Source organism: Lontra canadensis, unplaced genomic scaffold, assembly GCF_010015895.1.
Source record: "Lontra canadensis isolate GAN:19392208 unplaced genomic scaffold, GSC_riverotter_1.0 scaffold140, whole genome shotgun sequence".
Classification (NCBI taxonomy): domain Eukaryota; kingdom Metazoa; phylum Chordata; class Mammalia; order Carnivora; family Mustelidae; genus Lontra; species Lontra canadensis.
Window position 1 is genome coordinate 2548853 of NW_022631134.1, and position 26346 is coordinate 2575198.

The 26346-nt window shown below is 43.6% G+C and overlaps 1 protein-coding gene across 5 annotated transcripts in view; it reads right to left on the reverse strand.

Moving 5' to 3' along the window:
• Window positions 1-25499, reverse strand: part of MPPED2 (metallophosphoesterase domain containing 2) — a 175854-nt gene extending 150355 nt beyond the window's left edge. The window contains exons 1-2 of one of the 5 annotated variants that reach the window (XM_032843418.1): window positions 25079-25499; window positions 19323-19571 (exon numbers count right to left, since the gene is read on the reverse strand). In XM_032843418.1, the coding sequence (XP_032699309.1) occupies window positions 19323-19450 (128 nt within the window). In that variant the 5' untranslated portion in view covers window positions 19451-19571; window positions 25079-25499. Of the gene's footprint in view, window positions 1-5814; window positions 5838-19322; window positions 19572-23166; window positions 23266-23509; window positions 23645-24074; window positions 24138-25078 lie in introns of those variants that run through there. The other 4 variants (XM_032843421.1, XM_032843419.1, XM_032843420.1 and 1 more) reach the window with 4 other exon arrangements.
• Window positions 25500-26346: the final 847 nt, after the last annotated feature.

Genomic DNA, 26346 nt, shown 5'->3' on the forward strand with positions numbered 1-26346 from the left:
CCCTCAATAGAAAACAAGGTCAACTGTGTGAGTAATCGTTAGTTGAGGTGTTCAACCCACATGCAAACAATGTCCAGTGTTTTATTTGCTTTACAGGAGTGTTCAGGAAGCACTTGCATTTTTGTTTGATTTTTTTAAAAGATTTTATTTATTTATTTGACAGAGAGAGAGAGAGCACAAGCACGGGGAGAGGCAGAGGGGGAGGGAGAGGCAGAGGGGGAGGGAGAAGCAGGCTCCCTGCAGAGCCGGGGAAGCCCGATATGGGACTGGATCCCAGAACTCCCAAGATCATGACCTGCGCTGAAGGCGGTGGCTTAACCAACTGAGCCACCCAGGCACCCCTCTATGTTTAATTTTCAGCCTTCGTTTATATGTGGGTGTGTGTGCATGTGTACACACAAACGTATTTGTAAACAGACAGTAGAGATGTATAATTTCTACAGTGAAATGTAGACTGCTACAAACAATATATTCACTAGCTGGACTCCTTGCAATACATATTTTATGAACTACTTCTGCCTACTCAGATGGGGTCTTGATCATTCCAGAACTACTAATTTTTTTTTTTTAAGATTTTACTTATTTATTTGACAGAGAGAGCGAGCGAGAGGGAGAGTACAAGCAGGGGGAGGGGGAGAAGGAGAAGCTGGTTCCCTGCTGAGCAGGGAGCCCTGATGCGGGACTCTATCCCAGGACCCTGGGATCATGACCTGAGCCGAAGGCAGTCGCTTAACCAACAGAGCCATCCAGGCGCCCCAGAACTACTAATTTAAACCATCACCAAAAACTTAGAACTTTTATTAGAAAATTTTCCTATTAAAAATAAATGGCCTTCCTCGAGAAAAAAAAAAAATTTCCCATTATGAAGTTCAACAGTTAGAACTCAGTGGGAACGTGGGCTGCCAAAGAGCATCTCTGAACTTCCCAGAAAAGCAACAGAGCTGGAAAAATTCTACTTTCTGTGATGCTCCATTTTAAAAGATCTAACAGGTACTCCTGGCTAACCACCAGCAACTGAACCAATGCCCAGCTGTCAGCCGTCATACCGAGAGCCTAGGCACTTGGCTAGCATCTTCCTGAGAGTTCGATCTGCACCACCCCAAGCAAGGAGCATCATCGCCAAAGCCAACTTGGGCCCAGCTGCAGTTTGAACAGAGAGAAGTTTAGTGTGATACCTCACACCTGCCACAGAGAGCATTTTCCAAGAGGGAAATTGCATGTGGCTGGAAACGCTCCTTGTGGAGTGACTCGTGGCCACAGGGTTTCCTCTATCTTAATGAAGAAGACACACTTCAGTGGTCTACCAGGCGATGCCAACACCAATTATGGATAACAGGAGCAATTTTCTGTGCAATAACACCACTGTTTTTTGGTCTGAGACATCATTTCCAAACAGTAACCACTGAGAACTTCTCAAAAACTGAAGGCCTTTGAAGCTACCCCTGATGTTGGATTCTAAGCCGCAGTCAGGTCTCAATGCTGCACTCAAATTGAACTTTGTAACATTTATTACTCTTAAACATCCAAACTTCCACCTTCATGTCTCCAAATGGAAAAGACCTAAAAGCATATAGGTTTGCTCATTTCCACACAGCACAAGCAGTAGGCCCCCAAACCATTTAACTTATTTGGAATGAGCTATTATCCAGGCCTGTGGCATATGCATACTTCTCAACTTCTGCATCCTAGCAAAAATGCAATTGCTCTCCAAGTGCACAGTCTCTGAGTAGGAAATGGCAGTGGTTTCTGGATCCAGAAGATGCTACCAGATTTGAAAGGAACCAAGTGACCCAAGAGTGGTAGTAGTAAGAGCAGGAGGAGATATTATAATAGGAAAGCAAAGTGCAATCCTCCAGGGTGGAAAATAGCTGCTCCTGTTTAATTCATACCGCTTTCCATCATAGGGTGCCTCCTCCAGGGGGCCTCACTTCTTTCACGTTTGGGACAAGAGTCAGATATGAAGATAGTTTGACATGGGGTATGTCTACAAGGAAAATTAGGAAATAAAACTGGGAAACAATTTAATTGACTTAATTGTCAGATGGAAAAGGATTTATTTCAGACATGTTCTTAAAGAAAAATTCTCCCTCACCTCCCCTACTCGGTTAAGATTTAATATCTGCCTCAAATTGTCCATTCCTTAAGCACTTTCTGCTCAGTAAGGGTCATAAAGACTATGACCAGCAGTCCTGTGTGATCTTAATCAGGTCCCTCAACCTCTCTGAGTCACCAACTGGCCATATGTCTCTCCACATGTTTCCCTCACAGTGAACACAGCACATGGCAAGTATACAAAAACACACCTCGACAGGCTAATAATAAGAATGCACATAATTGTTTCATTAAATATTATTTAATTCAGGTGCATTTGATTGTCTTCCTAAGTAGGCAAAACACCCGTAGCAGACAACAATGGGTGGCTTACAGTTCTACACTATTCTGACGGCTAGACCCAAGAAGACATTTATTTATTCATTAATAACGATTTATTTATTATAGCAGACACTGGGCTACGCCCAAGGAATAAAGCAATTAGGTGAAACAGCCACTATCCCTAACCCACCTTGTTACTTCCAGTAAATACTGATTGACTGATTCATTCATTCACTGAAACATTTTCAGTGACACCCAACTTTCCCCAGACCTCCCACTTCTCTTGCTCATTTCCTCCCTATCTGTAGGTGGTTCCCAAGAATTCCATCAAGGAAAAAAGCTCTTTGTCTTATGTCAACATTTTAGAGGTTCTCATTCAAAAAAAAGAAAAAAAGGTGTTAGAGGATCACAGAATCACAAGAGGCCTCAGTCACTCAATATCAAAATATGAGAGCTGTGAACAAAGCATCCTTTAGGTATTGATGAGTGAGTGACAGCAGGTGGCAGGGGTATCTTCAGCAAACTGTAAGGAGGAACACTGAAGCAAGCAAGGTTGGCAATAATTAGTCCTGGGGCGAGCATTGTAACTGCAGGAACGACTCTCTAAAGATGACGGAAAGATTTTAAGTTCAGAGAAAATGTACCATGAGGACAAAATTACACACACACATGTTGAAGACTGTTATTAACTTGTTAAAGAGGTTTAACTGCTGAGCCCTCGGGCACTGTGCTGGATTCCCAAGATCAGCCCGCATCAGCCCTGCCCTGACAGAGCTTCTAGTCTGGAAAGAGAAATAATGCTATCTTGACCATCCCTTTATATTTGCAAATGTAAGTTTCAAATGGAGGTAACAGGTGCTTTAATGCTCGTGGATTTAAGTGTGGATACTGGGTAAAGCTGCTCTTTTGATCTTACCTTCACATGCTTCTTGTCCTGGGACTAGGCTATGAGAAACAAGTGGGACCAGAAGATATTACAGACTCTCCTACTCTGGAGAAAGGAAAGCTGCCTCTCTTTTTTCTTACCCTTTCCCCAAAATCCCGCGGTTACTTCCACGGGTTATACGGACAACAAAGATACACATTATTAGGTATTTTACATTTTTTATGGCTCTTCCCAATTCATGGCAAGTTCCCTGACTTTGCCTGCCCTCGTCCTCAGTGCACATGTGTACTTACGCACACATAGGCTTAGGAACCGAGTCTCCAGGTGTGCACACCTCAGTGCCCCCCAGCTGCACCAGAAGGTGTTCCACCTCTGATACTAAAGCTGATAAGACCAATACAAGCAAACATGTTGACAGGACTTACTGTGTCCCAGAAAATGTTCTAGGTAACACACATAAAGCAACCGATTTAGCATCCCTGACCGCTCTACGAGACACATATGAATTTTTCCCCTCATTTGCAGATGAGAACACAGAGAGGTTAGGCTGCTTCTCCAAAATCACACAGCTAATAAGAAAAGCAGACCAAGACTCAAACCTTGGCAGTCTGGTTCTAGAGTCCACGCTCTTCAACATCACACTCTACTGCCTATCTCCTCACACGGTGAAGCTCAGAAGTATACTCCAGACCCTTTGGTGTTTATTTAGTTAATAGTTAAAAATTAGTTGATAATAGTTAAAACTAAGTATTAAAGCCCCGTATGTTAAACTTGACTACGTTTTCTTAATTTACGGGGTATTCACACTATCTTAAGAATACACCCAAGAGACTAAAAAGAGGGAGAGAACGGTAGAAACAAAATGCACCTGATCCTACGTGCGTCGAGCACTCTCATGGCCCCTGATCCAACTCTAGACGGGAGCGAACAAGATCCATAAATCTGGGTAGATGGGTTGTTCATGTAAACAATTCAAAGCCTTATCATGCCTCTCTGAACTGACTCCCATTTATCAAAAATGTAGGAGCAGGTTACACACGGCACCCTCCATTAACTAAAAGAACACCCATACATTTCCAAAAGGTAGGCTCGGCACCCATCTCTACACATAGGTACGCAGACGTGTGTGGGTGGAGAAATCCCCACGCGCACGCAGAACTCCGTGCAGCGCCTGCCTCCTCTGTGCAGTCTGGGTCATGCATAATGCAAGAGCGCAACTGCTAACAGCAGGCGCACACCAGATAATTTACACTTGTTTTTATGGACACGAGGAACTGATCTTTGAAGCTGTCCCTAATGAGATTCCGCTTGGCCCTAACAGCATCCTGAGAGAGGGTTCCGGTTTTCTACTTGGCACCCGGTGCGTATTTATCATGCAGAATACAAGCTCATTTAAATTGCACATGTGGATTTTGGTGTCTTCCCTATTTTAAAGAAAGATTTTCCTATACTGAGGAGCACTGACTCCTCAATTACTAAACCATACTTTACCTAAACAATGTCACTGCCAGTCACCACGGGTACTTATCTGAGAGGCAGGTCCATCAAAGGGCTTCTACCTGCAGGGCAAAAAGCTCCCCCAATTCTAGTCCAGCCCTCTGGTCCAGAAATTCAATTAGGTCCTCAGCCAAAGGGCATCTCCAGAAAGGCTAATTATACAACACCTTCCTGAGCAGACACAATTGTGGGGGACAGTCAGGGAAAAAACCTGAAGTCAGTCACCTAAATTAAAAACTTCCTGCCCCAAAGTGCTGGAAACGCAGGCCTCTTTTTCTTATTATCTCCCCCTCTTTTAAGTCCTGCTCCATATAAAATTTTTCCTTACACTTACCGCTTTTTGCGGAGCTTTTTTAATCATTTGGTTTTCAAGGGGTTTCGAGCTTAGTCACCCCTCATCAGAACTCCATTACATACTTACTTTGGGTTTCATCTGTTTTCCCTTATATTAAATTTTTATAAAGGTTTTTCAATTGCTATCAAACACCAATGTTGCGAGGATGGTGTTATCTGTACTTAACCCAAATCACAGACTTCTGTCAAAATGGTTATTCTACAAGAGCTTATTAATAAGAGTTCACTATCACAAAAAAAAAAAAAAAAAAGGAAAAGTTGTTTCAAAACAGACAGGTACGGAATAAAACTGGTTCGCCTTAGGCAAAATGCACGATTCCCATGATAAACAGACGACCTGTTTTCAAGGTCTTGATTTCAGATTAGGGGCAACTCCACAGATTAGGGGCAGTTGTCAGTCGGACTCCTAATCACTGGACTGAAATATATCCTAATTAATTTCACGCTTCTATTCAATGATCGTTGACTCCAAATAGGACCAATAAATAAGCATTTTACAAAGGAATGAAAACAATATACTTTATTTCTAATGCCTCTGTTTTTAGAGAAAAATATAGGAAACCCAAATCCTTTAGGTCAAGCTGAAAGTGAAACTGATGTTTTTCCTATGTTAGGTATGAGAATTTACTACTGTCAATGCAAATGACAACTGGAGGCAGCGGGACAGATTACAGCATTGGTGTCGGAGGATCAGAAATACTCACTCTGAGCTCCATGCATCTCCACCCTGAAAAAAACAGGGGAGACTTATATAAGTTACCCTTTTTAAAGTCAAGTATTTGGTCAAGTCTAAATACATGGTCTCGAATGAACGGATGATGACGAGGGAGCACAGACTTCTTGGAGAAGCACCAACTAGGAGAGTACTGAATCCTTGCAAGCTCAACTTTCATTCATTCATTCAACAAGAATTTGGGAGAGTGTCTAGAATGTGCCTAGTACCGTGAGAGGCGATCTGGATAGACGCAGGCGAAAAGAAAGAAAACTACAAAGACAGGGTAGCTGCTTTCAGAGCCTACTGGAAGACAGTCATTTCACAAATAATTTAAAATACAATAATTTAAAAAAAACATTTATGGGGATGCCTGGGAGGCTCAGTCAGTTGAGCGTCTGACTCTTGGTTTCAGTTCAGGTCATGATCTCAGGGTGCCGGGATGGAGCCCCGCCAGTGGCTCCCCACTCAGCAGGGCTTGTCTTCCTCTCCCTCTTACTCCTCCCCCAACTCACACTCTCTCTCCCTCTCAAATAAATCTTTAAAAAATAAATTAATAAAAATGCATTTATGATACGTGGAGCCAAAGAAAAGCATCACTTGTAGGTACTCTGAATACAGAGCTTTCTCAACTTATAATGGAGTTACCTCCTAATAAACCCATCATAGGTTGGAAATATCCTAAGTCAAAAGTGCACTTATTACATCTAACCTGAGGAACATCATAGCTTAACTCAGCCCACCTTAACCATGCTCACAACACATCAGCCTACAGCTGGGACAAAATCATGTAATGCAAAGCTTATCTTATAATAAAATACTGACCAGCTCATGCAATTTACCGAATACTGTACTGGAAGCGAGAAACACATTGGTTGTATGGGTACAGAAGGGTTTTGAGTGTATTGGTTGCTGTCTTTCCTGATTGCACACTGACTGGGAGCTGTGGCTGCCACTGCCTGGCATCGCCAAAAGGGGCTGAATTCTGTATTGCTAATCCAGAAAAAGAACCTAATTCAAGTACAGTTTCTACTGAATATCATTTTTGCACCATGGGGAAGCTGAAAAATCTCACATCGACTTGCTGTAAGTCAGGGATTATCTATATATATAAAGGTACACACAATCGCGGGGGGCTGGGGAGGGAGGCTGTCAACATCATTCCGAACCTCAAACCTCAAAGTTTAGGACCAGCCTGATGCTCTCCCCACACCTCTTCAAGTATCACTCACTTGAAATAAATTAAAAACAAGAAATTCAGGAGGTGTGCCTAGAAAAGTTGGATTTACAACGTGTCTTCCCTTCAATGTCAGCACCAAACACTGACAGGATCGAAGACCTTGGGAAAAATCGGTGGACAGATCACCAAAGCTGGCACTAACTGCCGTCAAATGTCTGGCTGGCACCAGTATACAGACTAAAGTGGCCATAAAAACCTCACTGTAGTCCTTGCTCCTCTCAAAGGAAATAATTTCGCGATTCCCAATGAGGCTTACCCAGAGGCCAGTCTTAGGGGGAGGCCTTGAATTTTGAGCTTAACTCAATTGCATGGTTTAGGGCAAGAGTTTCATGTTTCAGATGTGCAGTCAGGTAATCTGATCCCATCAGAGTTTTAATGGCTTCTAAAAAATCCAAAGTGTTAAATCCTTTTCCCAGCCTCCCCCAGAGCGGTCTGAGGGTGTTTTTTTCCCCCAACCTCCATTCTCCTCCCCCCAGTCTCTTATTTTTCATACTCAAACAGTTACTAAATCTAAGACACTAATTTAACACACATTTCTTAATCCTCAAGTCTGATTGTAATCTGTGTGCTAAAAGTGCACACAAATCTAATGTACTCCCTTAAAAAAGCACTGAGGGGAAAAAAAGGATCATGGGATAGGTAGAAAGGGTGCTCAGCACTATTATCTTGATTCCTTATAAGCCCGGGGGGAACATTCTCCAGTTCTGGGGAAACCAAAGGCACAGACCCTAGTATATCCCACAGCTCCAGTAAAGGCACATCTCGGAGTCACACTGTCTCAGGCAGCATGCCTGGAGTGGAGAGAACAGTCGATTAAGTCCGTGCCCCTGGCTGTCATTAAGTTCACACAGACTCAGTCTCTCCAATCCAGTGTGGGAGTCCCCTGGGAGACAGCCCAGTCCTAGAAACTTTAAAAGCAGGAGGAACAAAAACAAAAACTTCTCAACAAGAGTAAAACAGACACACTGCATTTAAGGGCATCAGAAAAAAGTTATGGCAATGATGGGCCACGTGCAACCGTGAAGACTCTGCAGCAACTCAAGGGTTAATGTTGGGGCTGAGGTCGCAGTGAACAACATTATTGACAATAATAGCTACCACACATTGAGCTTGGAGAAGCTGTGCCACGTGCTTTACTAAGCACCAAGCATCCTCTAATAGAAAGTTCACTGTTACCTAGTGAAGCATATATTATGATGATCCCCACAGTAAAGCTAAGGCATCAGTAGTACAGAATATACCGGAACACATGCAAGAGGCATGGGGGTGTAGAGGCAGAAAGGCATATGGATATACTATTTGGGGGAGGGGTGAAGAGATTTTCAAATGCCATATATAAATATACATATAAATATATAAAAATATATGTATGTATGTATATGTGTGTCTGTGTGTGTGTGTGTGTGTGTGTGTGTGTATGCCTAGATTTCTGCCAGGCAACAACCACTCTCCTCCCGAGTTCTCCCCTCCAAAATACATGCATTCATTCTTCCTGTCGCTGATGTTCTTCTGTTTACGGCTTTATTAAGATATTAAGTCCAGCAGTGGCTCCTGCAGCCCGTGGCACAGCACCTCGCAAAACAGCACTGTTTGTTTATAAGGTGACACAAACTTCCCCGCAGAGTGTGGGGGCATGACTAAAATCCACTAATGGCCAGAAAGCTCATTTTAATTCTACACTTAACAAAATAAACACCTCATAAAGGCAGGTAAGCAGAAGCTACTTTTCACCCTGGACTGCTTTGTCTTAATAACCTTTGAAAGGAAGGAACGGACTGCAGGGAACAGGCTCTCACACATGCAGAACACAATTATGGCACAAAGAGAGCACGATAAAAGCAAAACCCCTTATGCAAAGTTAAATTATCTTGTTCCTTGAAAGGAGAGGGGGAGGAGTACCTCTTCCAAATACAAACCATTCTAAATTGCAACGGTTCTTTCACTGCAAATTCTGGCTGCATTAGTGGGATCTACAAGCCTGTCTGAAAAACCAGGGCATTTGATTTCCCTGAAACCAATTCCCAAAAAGGCTGATTTTTTTCCCCCTTTTGTCCATAGAAAATGAAGCTCCACTTACATGTTGGAGGAAATATTTCAAAACATTCCCTTTTTCCTCAAAGTGCAGAATTTATGGTAACAGATAATTAACAACAAATGACAAACAATCTGAGCAGTAAAGGTCCCAGTTTGGTTGCCAAGATGATGGTATCAAATTCCAAGATAAACAGTGGAGCGTGCCGACTGCCATTAACGTCCAGGGGTCGAGATGGAGAGATGCAAAACAGACCAGGCATCCGCCATGGAGGGGCACAACATGGAGCAAACCACCCCTCACGGGGTTATTATTTCCTTTCTGAAGCCTCAAGAGTGTCAGTGGGGGTAGGGGTGGGACAGGGCTCACTCCACAGTACTGAACAGCCACCCAAGCCTTTATATCCCACATAGGGAAAACATTAATCTCCTTTGAACTGCATTATGGAAGAATGAGGAATTGATATCCTTCAGGAGTTAACACCTCCTTCCTGGTTTTGTTCTTCCCAAAGATTTGCACTCCCCATCTTCTTTTCTCTGAGTTTGTGGAGTCAAAATAGGTTCCAGTGCTACCAGTTGTGCCCAGACTGTGAGGGTTAAGAACAAAGTGAAAACAAGTTAACCTGTAAAAGTTGGAATTTGAGCACAACATATGGTAAGTCTCCCAGATACTACCAGATGGCAAACCTTGGGAAATCGCAATTTCAGATATTCTTACATTTCTCAAAAGCCAGTTCATCGTTTGTTATTTGTCAAATGCATTTTTTTTTTTTAATTTTGAAATACAAACTTAAAGTCTGAGTTACCTAAAAGGGCCTAACAAAGTGTCCTTCTCAGAGACCAGAACAGGTCAATGTATCAAAAATTGCTATTCTGATCCTTTCAAGGGCTGGATTCATTGGTCTGTGGGGTTGGTATGTGTAACCCAAAAAGTTAAGGTACAATTTGTCTTATCTCCTTGTAAAGTTCATCTTGACTGATGTTTAAGGATGCTGACACTCTCCTGGTATTACAGTCAAGCCCAAGGCCAGGAATATCATAATTCCAAGTGTTATGAGCTAATGTATTTACCTCCTTGTCTGTCTGTCTCTGTCTCTTTCTTCTTTCCTCCATCCTTCTCTCTTTCTCCTTCACACATATTCCCATTTCTCCTCTTCATAAAACACACATCTCCTCATTATATTCCTTGCCCACCGAGACCAGACCAGTATGCAAAAGTTGGTAATATTTTTTAAAGTGGAATATGTTAAGGGCATCTGAGTGGCTCAGTGGGTTAAAGCCTCTGCCTTCGGCTCAGGTCGTGATCCCAGGGTCCTGGGATGGAGCCTCACATCGGGCTTTCTGCTCAGCGGAGCCTGCTTCCTCCTCCTCTCTCTCTCTCTCTCTGCCTGCCTCTCTGCCTACTTGTGATCTCTGTCAAATAAATAAATAAAATATTTTAAAAAAATGGAATATGTTAAACATAAGGTAAAACCAAGAGCGATGGGTATGATATTTGTGATTTTAAAAATTTTAAATAGAAAGTATCTAGTGCAGTCTGATAGACTTCTGTAATTATCTTTGAAGTCTTAAGGCAAAGCAAAATAAAACAAAAAGAAAACTATTTTCCAAAACTCAGGACTAAGATAGAGCTAGTATGCTGTCTATGTCATAGCAAAAGGCTAAATCAGGAAATTAGGGAAACATACTTAAGTTGCTTAGCGGGTGGAAGACTTAATTTTTTTTCTTGATTTCGGTTTTAAGTCCTTGTGCAAAACACATTTTAAACTAAGTGTGCAATATGTAAATGGTTTGAAACTTGGTCTGTGGCCCAAATACCTAAAACCAAATACCGCAAGTAAGCCACTTTTCTTAGCCAATCAGTATAAATGCCAAAATAGCCCACCACAAGACGTGAACAGATATTTTTCCAATCCAAGAATTATCAAATCTTTGAGCTGGAAGGTTTCAGAAGCTTTCTGCACAAAGAAATAAATGGGCTTGAGCAGAGTCTATGTTACAGCAATCTTCCAAGGAAGCCACTACCAACAGAGGGGCTAAGAATGGTTTAATTCTCCCTTGGCATTTTAAAGCTCAGTAATATAAAGTGCTGAACATTTACCTGCTTGCTTTATTAATGGTACTAGTTTTTCTTTGTCTTTCTTTTTTTTTCCAACTGGTATCAAGAGCTTTACTATCTAATATAAAACTGCACAAAAAAATTAAACCCATTAGAGGGGCTTACAGTCTTGATTTGTGGTAACGAGGAAAATATGGAAAGCTTGCAAAAATGCATTTTCTTACATATGTTTTGCCCTTCTACAGGGACAGAAATTGAAGAAAAAAAAATCTCCAAAACAAAACAGAATAAAAATATGCAGGCCCAAATACTGCAAGGGCCAATAAATCCAACAGAGTTTCCTCTTTGCAGAGTTAGTATTTCTACACAGACAAAGCCTCCAAGTGTACTTCCATTAAAAAAAAAAAAAAAAAGGGGGGGGCCAGACTAACATGGTGGTCTGCAAAAGGGGGGAAATTTTGTTCCTACTGATACTGAAATAATAGTTAAATCATGCCAGGATGGCTACTGAAACGTTTAATTTCCAGCATCCTGTAGAAGTCTAAAAGGGGGGAAAAAACAGGTAACGACAGAGCTGAGGAAAAACCTGAAAAGGAAGAAAAACAAGCTGATGGACAGAACTTCTGAGACTCAGTGAACTTCTTTTCCTTTCTGGAAATAATTCAGAATACCAACAGTTTGCTGTACAACACGTGGCAGATTCAGTGACCTGGGCTTTGTTTTGATATCTTAAAATCTACAACTTCACAAGCTCTAAAGTTTCAGAATTAAAATTTAAAATGTCTCAAATACAGACTCCCGACTGCATTACTTCCTAGTGAGCCATTTTGTGTGTTTTCTTCAAAACATCTCCATGAAGGAAGTTTAAAAAAAAAATAATAATAACAAAAACTGTACTGAGAACAGGCGATAGATTCAGTCCATAAGGAGAAGTGCTTTGGCGGTTTCCCAGTTTCAGGATGTGTCTATCCATTGACTATGGCCACACTTTCTCTATGAATCTTTATCTCTATAAATGTAGGGAAGTATTTCAGAATTTAAAATCCAGGCATACCATAGTAGATTGACTTACTTTGTCAAAATTCTTTACCCTCCCTGAAAGTCAAATAACCAAAAAACAAACAAACAAAAGATTACAGTTATGCAACATACAGCCAGGGTTCTAAGAACGAACCCCCATATGAACCAAAAAAATTCTAATTTTAGGTTGCCTTTTTAATGCTCGAATGCAAACAAAGGAATCTACAGAAAAGAAAAAAGTCAGCTCTAAAATGAAGTCAAACTGTCACGGACCACAAGACCAGTACCCCCAGGGAGTATATAGGAAAAAGAACTTATTTAAAAAAAAGAAATGAGAGAGGAAAAGAAAATACTCTGTGTTTACATATGAGTGCAAACGAAAAGAGCCATTCAGCATCTCCACCATGAATTTCAGATTGAAAACATTAACAAAAATTATGGCCATGCTAATGTGCAGGCCAGTGATAAATTTGTAATGAGAATGAGTGGCTTACCAAGAGAAAAAAAAATGTTTAGAATGTTTTTTCAAACAGCTAATGCAGCCTTAGCTCCAGAGCAAAGGATGAATTTCTACCTTGTCAGTAAAGTACAACTTGACAGAGCCCCAAACATTCCCTCACTCGTTGATATCAGTCTTCCTCTGGGTGAGAGTTGGGGTTCATTTCTCTTCTCCCCCTCCACCACATCACCATGACGCCTCACCATTATACCCTCTTCCTACAGAATACCATTAATGATGAGGGATTTATATTCTTAATTTCAAACAGACCTAAAGATAAGATAAGCACTAGGAGAAATCCGAAACTGCTGGAGTGGGAGGCAATGATGTTAAAAGGGCAGCAGGTTCTTGGTGAGGAACATGAAATTCAGAGAAGCCCAATGTACTAATGACCATAGACCTACTTAATGACCAGGACAGCACTAGAATCCAGATTCTCTGAAATACTATCAAGTAGTCCACAGCAACCTACTTATTTCCTGATACTGTGTATTCTCATGACTTCCAAAAACGCATCTAAAAAGACTTAACTAATCTCCCTGCAGGTATAGGACTAGAAAGGAGACAACCTCTATGGCACTGCTCCCACCTTCCCATTGTGAGCAAGTGGAATTATACTGAACTAAAAAACAGCCTTTGGTCTGTTCCTTGGTTATAATGTAAAATAGAAGGAAGTGCCCCCCAAAGAAGGCAGGCCCAAAGAAAGAAGATTTACATTTGTGGGAGCCTTCAGTGCAAATCTTGCAGACAAGGCAGCAAGACACTTACAGACAAATCACATTATTATCATTCTTGAAAAAAAAGGTTTTTGTCATAAAAGTATTACATAGCTGTTATAATAAGAATTCAAATTATATAAAAAGGTACATAAAACAAAAAGTGAACGGTGTCTATCCACCCCAACTCCCTCCCCCAAATTCATTCCCTAAATAATCACCAGTAATGTTGGTTATTTATTTTTCTACACACTTTTATATTTTTTTAACCAAAGGCACCATCCCATAACTCTCTTGTGTAACTCCATCCTTGTACCTAAGGATGCCTAAGGCAGACCTGATATAAACATTTACTTCCCAGCACAAGAAATGAAAATTCAGATCACACACACAAATGAGGTCCTATAAGAATCTGACATGGAATGATCACCAAGCTACCCTAAAAGCTTCAGATCATTTTTGATTCAGAACGTCCAAGCGAATACTGACCAGATACTTTATAATGCAATAAGGAGTAAGGAGAACACAAGCTGGACTTGTCAGATCTCACACAACAAGAAATTCCGAAAGGAAGATGTTAACACTGATGTTACCAGTGGACACAAGACCATGTGGAAAAGATCAAAAATATTATCACAGCATTTATTTATCAAGTGCTATATCTTTCAGACACTATATGTCATATGCTTTATCTCACTTAATACTCACAACTATCTTAAAGGATCATTTAACCCATTCTACAGATGAGAAGACTCAATAAGTTGTCCATCATTGCTCAGCCAAGCTAGTAACTGGCAGGATCAACACTTGTATAGAGATCTCTGATTCTAGACCACATTCTCAGCTATCATATGAATATTGTCCTCATTCCCTAGCCAAAGCTGTGGCCCTTTGCACTCAATCCTGGTTAATTATAGTTAATTCTTGATGATTCTGTTTTAACCACTACCATAGGAGGGGAGCCCAAGACACTGATGAGGGTACAAGACCCTGAGAACAGCCCACGAGGAATAACTAGGCGACACTCAGTTCACTGCATTCCTTCTCCCCAGGGGACTGTTACTCCCAAAGAGTAACTGAACTAAGTGAGATAATCCCAGGCTGTTTATGACCTTGACAGGCACCAAGAAGTCAATACATCTGCCAACGCTGACGTTCAAATATCCCACCCAGAAGAGTTTGCTGGGAATGTTTCCTTGAAGAAGACAGGACAAAACTTACCAGTGATTTTCTCATTCATTCATTTTTACTGCCCTGATTTTCAAAGTAAATTGAGACAGCTTAGAATAAAAAAATGCAGAATCAATAAAGCAATCATTAATAACAGCTAACATGTATTGAGTATAAGTTATGTGCTAAGAATTCCTCTAAGAATTTTACAAGTAATACTGTTTTAACCTTCACAGCAACCTTTTGAGATAGGCCCTACTTTTATCGCCCACATTTTACAAATGGAAAAAGAAAACAGAGAACTTAATACATTTCTTCACGGTTGGTTACACAGCTAGTAAGTGGTGCGAACCAGGCTTTAAATCTAACAATCTTTTCCACTGGAGAGGTCAACCACTATGCTATGCTTCCTCCTAAAACAAGTCTAAAAGAACAACAGCACAGTAATATTCCACAAGTGATGACAACTGAAGACAAAGACAAACAAAGGCACTAAAACTGAAAATAAAATTTGATATGAACTTCCCAGCAACCAGTTCTTAAAGAAGAAGGTGAGAAATTAACCTCAGTAGGGCGATCAAACATCCTGGTTAGCGGAGGTATATGGGTCTCCCAGAACACAGGACTTTCAGGGCAAAAGCCAAGATGGCTGGATGTCCTGCTGAAAAGGGTTTTATAATATTTTATTAGGCCTCACATAATTAAAAATACACAGAATCTTTATGGTGCTCTCAAATCCACACTGGCTCCTTCAGCAACTCCTCCCACCAATATTAAAAATACTAAACAATTTTCTCAACACTCTCCTTGGGAAAAAAGAAGGGATTGTGTTAAAATGAAACACCATTAATTCTTGGTTTTCAATCATCACATCTATCACTATGTTCAAGAGTCTGGGTAAGAGGAACACACAAATTCTCGGCTAAATTCTGCCCTATGAACTCCAGCTGTGCTTTCATTTTCTTTCCCAAGGTCATTTAAAGTTGCCTTCTTTAAAAAAAAAATCTTCCTTTAGATCTTACCATTTGTGACAATATGGATGGACCTAGAGGGTATTATGCTAAGTGCAATAAGTTAGACAGAAAAAGACAAATACCATACAATTTCACTTCTATATATATACATGGAATCTAAAAAACAAAAACAAACAAAACAATGGATAAACAGACAAGAAAAGCAGAAACAGACCCACAAATCCACAACATAAGGTATAGACTTGTCCAATCACTGTGTTGTACACCTGAAACTAAAGTAACATTGTGTGTCAACTATACTTCAATTAAAGAAAAAAATCTTCCCTATGTCACAGGCAGAGATGCAGGCCAGTGGTTCTTAGAAAGCTTGGTGGCAGCCTTGTCAGAACTCACAGGAGAAACCAAACCAATACCAAGCAGTAAATCTCCTAAAGTCACTTGAAACAAGAGTTCTGAAATCAGTAAGGAGTTGGATGAAGATGTAGGCCAAGTTTTATGTATCTGTATCCCCCCTATAGCAACCCCTTGGAAATAACTGTTGTCTTTTTTTTTTTTAAGATTTTATTTATTTATTTGACAGACACAGATCACAATGAGGCAGAGAGGCAGACAGAGAGAGAGGAGGAAGCAGGCTCCCTGCTGAGCAGAGAACCCCACGTGGGGCTCGATCCCAGGACACTGGGATCATGATCATGACCCGAGCCGAAGGCAGGGGCCTCAACCCACTGAGCCACCCAGGCACCCCAATAACTGTTGTCTTAATTGCAATCTTAATCCAGTATGTCAGAGCTAAAAAGATCCATAACTGTCATTTGGTGCAAATGTGTCCAAATGAGTAAACTAAGGAATGGAGAAGACAAGTAAATTGCCCAAGGTGGGTCACAAAATGGACATGAGACTAACTGAATTAAATGGCAATTGCGCTATTCCTTAATTAAGGCAAGAAAACCTTATACTAGGTTGTGTGAAAGAAAACAATGGATCACGTAAGGCACCAGGATTTTAATTTCAATTCACGTGATCCACAATGGGTCTTCACAGACCTCAGTTGTAAGTGAAAAAGGAAAGGAAACATAGTCAGGATCCCATGTAAAATAATGAGCAACGATTCAAGGAGAAAAGACAAAATATTTTTAGGGAAAGGAACAAACCTTTGGTGTGACACGAGAATTTCAGAACGACCAAAGAAATTTTAGACTAAATATTTTATGGATATTTTCCAGTCAATTTAAGTTTCTGTTTAGACTAGGCGCATTTTTTTTTTTTTAACTATAAAAGAAACATAACATGATCACATTTAACCAAGATACCTGAATGCCTAGTATGGGTCAGTCACTGTGCTAGGGCAGCAAGGAAAAGTGAAACCAAGGAAAAGGTGAGCCAGCTGCTCAACAAGACACACACACCTTCATACAAACACTCAGAATGCTGAGATAGAACAGAAAAATTCCAATGAAATTCTCCAAATCTCAATCACAATATCTCATCTCAGTGCACAGTCAAATCATTGGATGAATCCATCAATCCATCAATCAGTATTTCTGAACACCTTTTACCTGCTCAATCACTGCTTTCAAGACACGAAGGACAGAGAGATAATACATCCAAGTGGTATGGGCTGACGTAGGGACTAGGGGTGTTGTGCTGGGAAGTGGGGCACAGCCAATTTGGACAGTGAGAGAGAAAAGTTTTATAGGTGGAAAGAGGCCTGTACTGACTTGAGGCATTTGGTAAGCATTCAATGAGCAGAGCTAAGTGTGCTTCTCACACCTCAGCACTAAAAGCAATGGCACCAAGACAGAGACGGCCAAGGTGTGCTCAGGAGATAGTGAGCCAACCTGCAAGCGGCTGGAGCAAAGGGTTCGAGAACAAGCCCTCCTTAGGTGATGAAGGTGAAAGGGCCAGCTGCACCCAGAAGGTGGGAGAGTGCTGACTCCAACCTGGGAAGTCTAGTGAGGGGCTATAGAGCTGTCCAAGCTACCACTGCAAACCTCATTTTGTAAGACTTTTTTTTTTTTTCCCTCCAAAAAAAGGTATGTAATTTGATCCTTTGATTTTTTTTCATGGCTAGATCTAAGCAGATTAGTTCTAAGGTTACATGATTTTTTAAATATCTGTTTGTTCCCAGTTCACCAACAGAATCTAGGGCCATGAACAAGTGAAGACTTAAGGTGATATTCCCTATCAGTCATCCTCCATTCCTCTCAGGAATCTGAGGCAAAACATACTCTCTTTTGCCTGAAAGGAAACAGAATTCACAAAGTTCTTTGTGATTCCTTAATATAAAACGTCACACCGGCAGAACAGAGCTAAAGGTATCCCAAGTACAGCTTGCACAAATTCTATAATGTATTTGAAGAAAAAGAAATCATTAGAGGCAGAAGAATAAAAGGAAAATTTGAAATGAACACAGACTTATTGTTCAGAAAATCCATTTTAACAAAGGAAAATCGTATTCACTTTAAAAACTTTCCCTTAAAATCATGTTAACAATCCTCCATAATCATGAATAAATTGATTTAAGGAAAGTATAAAATTCTTCAAAATAGTTTAGCACTAACCATTCACAAAGACTTCTTTCCCATTTTCTTCTCTTTTTTTTTTTCCCAGAAATCCCATCGTAAGTAATTCAGTAACTATAGAATATACTTGCAAAGTAACATCCTAGTATTTATACTAATACCTAGGCAGTCAAGAGAGATCTTTTTGTTTCACTAGTGTTTCCAAATTTGGGTGGGGGTGGGGGTGGGATGGGGGGTGGGTTGTATGTGTATGGGGGAAGGGGGTCCTACTATTTTTTAAATACTCAAATAAAACAAATACCAAAAAAGAACTTGTGACTTAGACATCCCCCAAGTTCAGTTTTGCCAGGAATGGAAAAAACAGTCAACAGAGCCCTAACCTCCTTTCTCTCTTGACTATACAATGGTGTTCAAAGAGGTTTAGTCCTACTATGAAAGACTCATGTTAGACATTGGAAGGGTCTAATAGAGAATGAGCACCAGGCATTGAATCAACTAGGGATATGGTGACCTTTTGCCCCTTCTGCTGAAAGCCCAGCACATCCTGTAGCAGAGGAACAGAAAGAAGCTGGTGTGCATGCAGGTGCTGCAAAATCCTGGCCTCTGGATTTCTCCCACACTCTGTTCCTTAAACAGCTTAAAACTGAAACATGACTTCAATAGTATTAGGGAGTGAGAGAAAAGTACAATTCCTGGAACCAACTGTTCCACTGTCCCTTAATCCTTTGTTCCCCATATTGTTTGAGTCCTGCAGCATGCAGCACACGTTCCACGAGCAACAGGCAAGACAATGGATTTAGCAGTGGCTGGACAATTAGTCCCAATTAGGCCTATTTCCCAGCTGAATGTAAAGGGGTAGTGGGGTGAGGTGTGTGTGTTGGGGGGAAACTGCAGAAATTTTAAAGAAATATTTCCTCGGGGAGGCAAACAATACAGGTAAAGCAAACTGAGCCAGGGGTCAGGAGACTCTGCCAAAGTCACTGTGTGACACCGGGCAAATACCTTAACCTCTCTGTTGTTATCCACAAAATGTGGGCATCAGACCACTGGTGATCTAACGTCAAACTGGTTGAAAATACGCTGAAAAATCTGAAAAAGTTACACAGTTGCAGGGTCTTCCTCTGAGCTGTATTTGGAAGCACGGATACCCATCTGTTTTACCAATCATATACCTTTTTATTCTCCCTGGCAGAAGTCATTAGAGACTTCCTTATTTTACTTCTATTTTCTTGATTGCTAATTTCTTTTAAGTTCATGAGTGATACTTACATATGTACATGTGGTGGCTGGAATCTGCTCTGGTTGATGTTGTAGTGCGTGAATGCCTGGGTAGGGTTTGAGCTGTACTCATCCACCGTTATGGTAACTTTGCCTTGAGAAGGAATTCCATGAGCCATCCTTCCTCCCTATAGGCATGAGCAATTCACAACTTTCCGGAGCAAAGGATGGACGCAGGCATGGTGTGTTTCAGCCAACCTCTGAACCCAAGGATCTACTCATCAATACCACTGTGCGTTTCTGGAAAAAAAAAAAAAATTATAAAATGAGAACAAAGAAAAAGAAGGTGCTCTAAAAAATGTCAAATACAACACCTAGACATGAAATGGGCACAAGAAAAATCGTAACACGTGTCGTTGCCTCGTGAACACAACCTTTCCCAACACTCTACCCTGCATGCACCTTGGAACGGACCCTGTACTCCATAGCACATTGCTGGCTGCTAGCAAATCACTTCCATGGCGTTCCAACTAAGATTTCCTCTTTAATTATAATTACGGCACTTAACATGAATTACAGAAGGGGCATATCCACAGTTGCCATGGTGTCTAACTATAAATGGTTTGTGCTCGAAGTGGAGAATCTTCCAAACTTGCCGTGCAAATTGGAATGTTTGGTCTGTACAAAGTTGATGTCATAGAATAACGTGGAATCTCAATGCTTAACACAGCCACAGAACACGTTTAAAATGCTACACTTACAACAGGTACCTGTGTATAACTATAACACATACGTAATATACGCACACGTTACACACAATTTTTTCTTTCACAAGCAGTTCCCCAAATACATAGGTACTCAGCGCCTGGTCTACATATGTATTCCACTCTGGCCAAGAATCTTATGGTAAGGCAAATCCTTCTTGCTAAGTGTAATTATGATTTCTTCAAACACTCCAGTCACACGGAAGAAAGTCAAACACATCGAGGCTTGGACCACTACTTAGATGCATTCATTACGCCCCGCTTAGAGCCCAAAGAGAGCCCCGAAAGGGGGCGGCCATTACGTCGACCACCTCATTCTTGCTTGGTGCTGTATAATTCTCAGTAGCTGGTTTCATTCTTTCAAAATTTCCATTAGTTTTGATTATTCTGATAAATGTCAATATATTATTTGTTGCACTGGGTTGAGAAATGAGGATGTTTATTTTTATGGTAGGTATGCAAAGACAGCAAATCCCTGCACTGAGAGCTGTTGGAACTCCTCGGTGCAACAGAGAAGAAACGGGTAGCACCCTCCTTGAGTAACCCTTGGGTAACCCACGCTCTTTGCTTGAAGTGCTCTGCATCAGAATATGTTTACCATGTGCACCATTAAGCTCCAGGAATCTTAACTGCTATCTCAAATAAAAATATTTAGAATAATAAGATTAGCTTTAGATTTGGCATGAAACACCTTAGATATCAGGCAAAAGGCAGATGGCCTGCCATAGGCCATTTATTTTATTATTTTACAACCCGGGGGGTTGTGTAGTCCTCCATATGCTAGCTGGGCTAAGAAATTCCACAGTGTTCTACGCAAATCATTGCCTTCTTCCTATTAGCAAAGCAAGCTAAATGACACCCACCTTGTCTTCGTTCCTAATGCACAGCGCCACTGCCAAGAGATGAATCCCTGGTGTTCTGGCATTTTAAACAAAGTGTCACTTTGGGTTCTCTTTCTTCTTCCTGACTTCATGGGAGGTAGGAGTCCTGTAAGCACTAGTTGATAGACAACCAGGCCAGTAGGATTAACTAAATTAAAATCTCTCCCTGCTCCTTTGATGCAAGATATCTGTAAGAACTGCTTACAAATCATAATGTAGCAGTTTTCATACCAAGTTTGCAGCTGTTTCCTTAATTTCCCCCACAATTATATTTTACTGTTATTTTGCATAACAGTAAAACACAACACCTGCTTCAAATTGCAGTCCTGTTCTAAGTACTGTAATTCTCTTTTGAGACACAAAGTACTGAGACACTACTGAAGCGCAAAACTGCATAATTGCACCACGCTGAAAAGTAAATACAAATGAAAACATCTTCCTGTTATAGAAATGGCTGTCATTAAAAAGAATGTTAGCCATCAAAGCACAGAGGGAAAAAAAATACACATTTTCAGACCGCGAGAACTTAGTGTTTGCATAAATTAAAGAGTGGTGTAAATTACATGGCAATTCTTGTGTTCCTGCCATCAATGTCTATTGTGTGAGATACACAGCATTAAGAAGCGGAGGAGACAAAATTCATGTCTACACCACAGTGACCTCTCTGTAACGATCTCTGCACTCTGCGCCAGAAAAAGGTTTAAATGTTTCTGGATAAAACTCACCAATTAAACTAAGCGAAAGAGCCTAGAAATAAAATTTCCACACCCATTATGTAAATATCTATGCAGTGACTTAGAGTACTTATTAGATCCTCCCATTTGAAGCAGAAAAGAGAACGTAGAAGGTGATCAATTCACACTCCTCAATGGTCCAGTCTATCCTGAAGTCCAAGTCGGATTGCCTTTTCTATCAAGTGAACATCTGTGCCTCTTTGCACCTTTGCCCCAGCAAGACAAACAGAACATCTTTTCATCAGCAAGCACAGACCCCCGTAACTCTGAAGGGCTAATGGGTGGCTGGCACCTCATTTGAATTCATCTTCACCACGTTCTCTTTCAAATGTTTTATCGAAAGAGTGCACCTGCAGTGTCTACCTTCTTTAATCTGGAGTCCTTTGAAGAAACTGTCGGACTGAGGCAGAGAGCTTCAAAACTTTCACAGGAACCTTTACAGGCAAGTCAAAAAAAGGCTTATTTTTTAAAATACTATGTTCACCCCAACTCAGATATTAAACACCAACACATGGAAAAGGCGTTTTTTGTTTTGTTTTGTTTTGTTTTCCTAACAAACTCTCAAAGAGAGGGGACAATGGCCCCTCCTCTGACCTGTGAAATTTGGGAAAAGCTTTAAACAAGACAGAGTGATACACTATCCTAAAACTATCCAGAAGCGGATTTACCTTGCTTCACATATTTAGGCAGTAAAATCTTCCAAATGTTCAGATTTTGGAGCATCTCATTCTCATTACCCTTCACTTTTTACATATAATATTTAAAGAGCCAGTATTCTTTCAATTTTCATTTTATATTTCAGCACATTTGCTCCACAAAACAAAAGAACTTGGTACTAAATGCCAGGAATCCTAAAGGAAAATCTAAAAGGGACTTACATTGCCAAACATTCATGCTGGTGCTAGTTTGATTTTCGCTTAAAAAAAAAAAAAATCATGTGGGCTCATTTTGCATTTCCTAGACAGCAATCGCGTCTCCCATCCCTTAAGCTGTGCAACTTGCAATGTTCTTTTTCAAGAATCTGGCTGGAAATCCTTTTAAAAGTCTGCTGGCAATGAAAGGATTAAAAGCTGAGGAATTAAATAACTGTCTCCACCTCCTAGACATCAGAAGTCCAATTTACCAAAAGTTTCAAAGCAACAACTGATGACCTCCCTACCCGAGCTCGCTCGGCACAGCCTATGAGAAAGGAGCCCGTGATTTCCTCGTTTAAACAAGGATGCTCATTTTATTCACCAGCCCTCAGAAGACCGCCCGACCGCCAGGCCGGACTTTGGAACTCGCCTGCTCCAAACTCCACCAAATTTCGCTCTCTCCTCCCTCTGCCGCACGGATCGAGTGATTTCTCAGCTCACGCCCCTACTCTTTTATGCCCACCTCCAGTTACTCATCCCTGTATCCCGTAGCGATGCCTACTAGCCTTCTCAGAGGCGTCTGCGCCAGGGTTTTGAAAGGGATGCACAAAGTTCCACGTGCCTCTGTCCACAGAGCGCCCCCCCTCTCCCACCGCACTTACACCTGAACTTGTCTCCAGCACTGCGGACACCCTCCTGGCACATTCTTTCGGAGAGAAAGGGCAGGACTTTTCTCCTGCGCCTCTGGCAACGCGTAGAGCCTATATATGGTGGGGCGGGGGGCGCGGAATTCTCTACTTTGGATTGGTTTGTTTGTTTTAAATCTAGGGTGGGCAGTTAGGGGGGTGTCCTTCAGCAACTACACACACACACACACACACACACAAACACACACACTCTCTCACTCACTCTCTCTCTCTCTCTCTCGCCCTGCCCTCCCGGCTCACGGCCGGCTCGTCCGGGCTACAGCTCCCCCTTCCTTCCTGGAGCACCAGCTCGCCTTACTCGCTCAGTCCCCCGTTGCCACCACCGTCGCCTCCGCTGCTGCCGCCGCTGCTGGCACTGCTGGAGCTGGCGCTCGCGGCCCGGGGCTCCGCTGGGCGCCTGTCTTTCTTTCTCTCTCTCCCCCAGCCCCGGATTGATTGATGACCACCGGCGGCCAATGGCTCTGACACCGCGCCATCCTCGCTCGAGCATCACAGCCCCACGCCCCCGACGTCAGCCTCGCGGGCGCATTGGCATCCCCGAACCCTCAGAGCGGAGCCCGCGCCCGGAGCCGCCGCCGCCGCCTCCCCGCTCTCTGCCCCGGAGCTGTCGGGCTGCTTTCCTGGAGCGGCGGAGAAAGGAAGGGAGGGAGCCAGCGAGCGTTAGAAGGGGGTGTGGAGGCCACGGATTTCCCCCCTCTTTAGAAATCTTTTCTTTCTCTTAAAGTTTTGTTTGTTTGTTTCCACCCTGACCTGTTTGTGTTCGTTTGCAGCATCTAAATCAATTACACGTTTGCATGACCCGCATTTGCACTGAATTTGGGGTACGTTGGGGGAGGGGGTTAGTAAATGTTCTCTAAATCTACCCCACCGGGGCATCCTTAATTTCTTGCTGGTGGATTCTAACTCCCTCCGCGATCTCCAGAAAAATGCCCCCTTCAGCTCCTAGGCCGCAAAACCCCGGAATTCAAAGGCTTTAAAAAGATAACCCTGTTCCGTGTAAATAGCAAAGAAACTCCTTCTCTGGAGAAGAAATCGGGCGGCAATGGTTACTTTTTCTTCCCGCTCGTACCCCCGCCGCCCTGCCCGGGTCGCCGGCTCGCTCCGCAGGCTGCGATGGTGAAGAAACCAGAGGCGGCAGGGGACAGCGAGGTTGGGGCGCGGGGAAACGGTGAGAAAAAGACCCGCGCGGGAGCTGCGCGCGCGCGGGCGGCCCCGGGGGCGACAGCGGAGCGCAGCCCAAGCACAAAGCTGCGCGGCGCCTTCCCGGCCACCGCACCTCGCTCGGGCCGCCTCGGGCGCCCGGGGCTCGGGCCAACACAATGCACCCGGGCCTAGGCCGGGGCGGTTCGAACACATAACCCCGGGACTTTCTAGTAAACAGCTCGCCTAGCCCTTGTCCCCACCCCCATCCCCGCCGCTCGGCTTTCGCTGATGCCCCTCGCGGACACCCCCTTCACCCCTCCTAAGAAATCCCGGCAGAGAAGGGAGCTGGAGGTGGGGACCCCGAGAGGTCGGGGGCTTAGGACTGTGGGGAGGGGGAGGGGAGATGAGCAGAGGGGCGAGATGGGGAGTGGGAGGGAGACAGCTCCTGAAAAAGAATTTGCTTTCGCACTGGGGTAGAAAATACGCCCTCCTCGGGTTCCGAATTGCCCGGGAAGCGCCCGCTCGTGCGAACGTCAGGAGCACCAGGGCAGCCGCGGTCCGCAGCCTCCAAGCCCCTCGCACGCGCCTCTGACAAGGCACCTCTCACCCGGGCTCCGCTTTGTGTGTGCATTTTTTTTTTCCCTTCCTCTCGCGCGCGGCACCGGGCGCCCGGCCGCCTCCTCCCCCTCCCCCGCCCTCCGCCTCCCTTCCCGGGGCGGATTACCTTTCCCGGGCTGCGCTCCGGGTCCCGGGGATGCCTTCAGCGCCCAAAGAGCAGGCGATCCATCGCGGAGCGGCCCGAGCCGGAGGGAGGCGTGCGGGGGGCGCGCGGGGGCGGCGAGGGGCGCGGGCGGGCCAGAACCTTCGACCCCGGAGGTCCCGCCGCGGGCTGGGGCTGGGGGCCGGGGGGCGCGGCACGAGAGGGAGGCGGGGGTGGGGGGGGAGAAAGGACCCGAGCAGCCTCGTTCTGGGGAGAGAGCGAGCGAGGGGGCGAGGAGAGGGAGCGAGGGCGCGGCGAGCCAGAGGGAGCGCGAGCGGTGCAGTGACAGGGACTGCCACTGGGGTCAAAGGAGCACAGCTCCAGGAAGCAGGGCGGCTGAGGCGCCGCTCCGTGCGCGCTCCCCGGCGGGACCCCGCGCCCCCGCGCGCCCCTCCTGCAGCCCGGGCGCGCTGGAACCCCCACCCGCGCCCCGAGGCCCCGGGGTTGCAAGAGGAGGAGGGAGCTGAGGGCGAGGCCGGCAGACTGCTGGTGCTCTCGGGTCAAGCAGGCAGCAGGAAGCTGAGCCGCAAGTTCATCATCTGGAGTGTGGTCAGCGTAGAAATGATAGGGGACCGGGGAGGGGGACGGCTGCGGAGCCCCAGAAAAATAAAGGGAGTTTTCCCTCCAAATGGGCGTCTTCCGCAGAGAGAACACCCAGGCCCCCCCATCCACCGACCTGCCTGGCGCTGTCTGGAGTCCTGGCACAGCTCCAGGGCGCCGAGCTCGCCTCGGGGGCAAGGGGAGCGGCTCGGGCACGGGGCTCAAACCAGGGAAGGCGACCCTGGGTCCTCTCCCATCTGCTGAGCTTAGGCTTTCCTGGGGAAGAGCTGTGCTCTCTTTCCTCAAGCCTTTCAACTAGCCAGATAGGCACGCACACACACACACCTTTCTCTCTGCAATGTTGTGCCTGAGAAAGAAAAGGCCAATCCAGATGGTAATTTTTTTCACCTCCACGAATTAAGGCAGGTTCAGAATTAGGGGGTGAGGAGGGCCAAAGACTCTAATTTTTCCCATTTTTGTTTTGGGAGCACATATCCCCCTTGCCCCCCAAACAAGAAGCACTTCAAAAACATTTTAAAAATCAAAGTTGGTCCTGTTTTCTGCTACTTTCAATAATGGCAAAAAAGACTTTCAGGATTGTATGCAAACAACCTAAGGAAAGGAAAAGCTGCTGACATGCTAGAGGACAGAAGACAAGGAAGAGAAGGCTTTTAGAAAACTTGGTTGGTGAG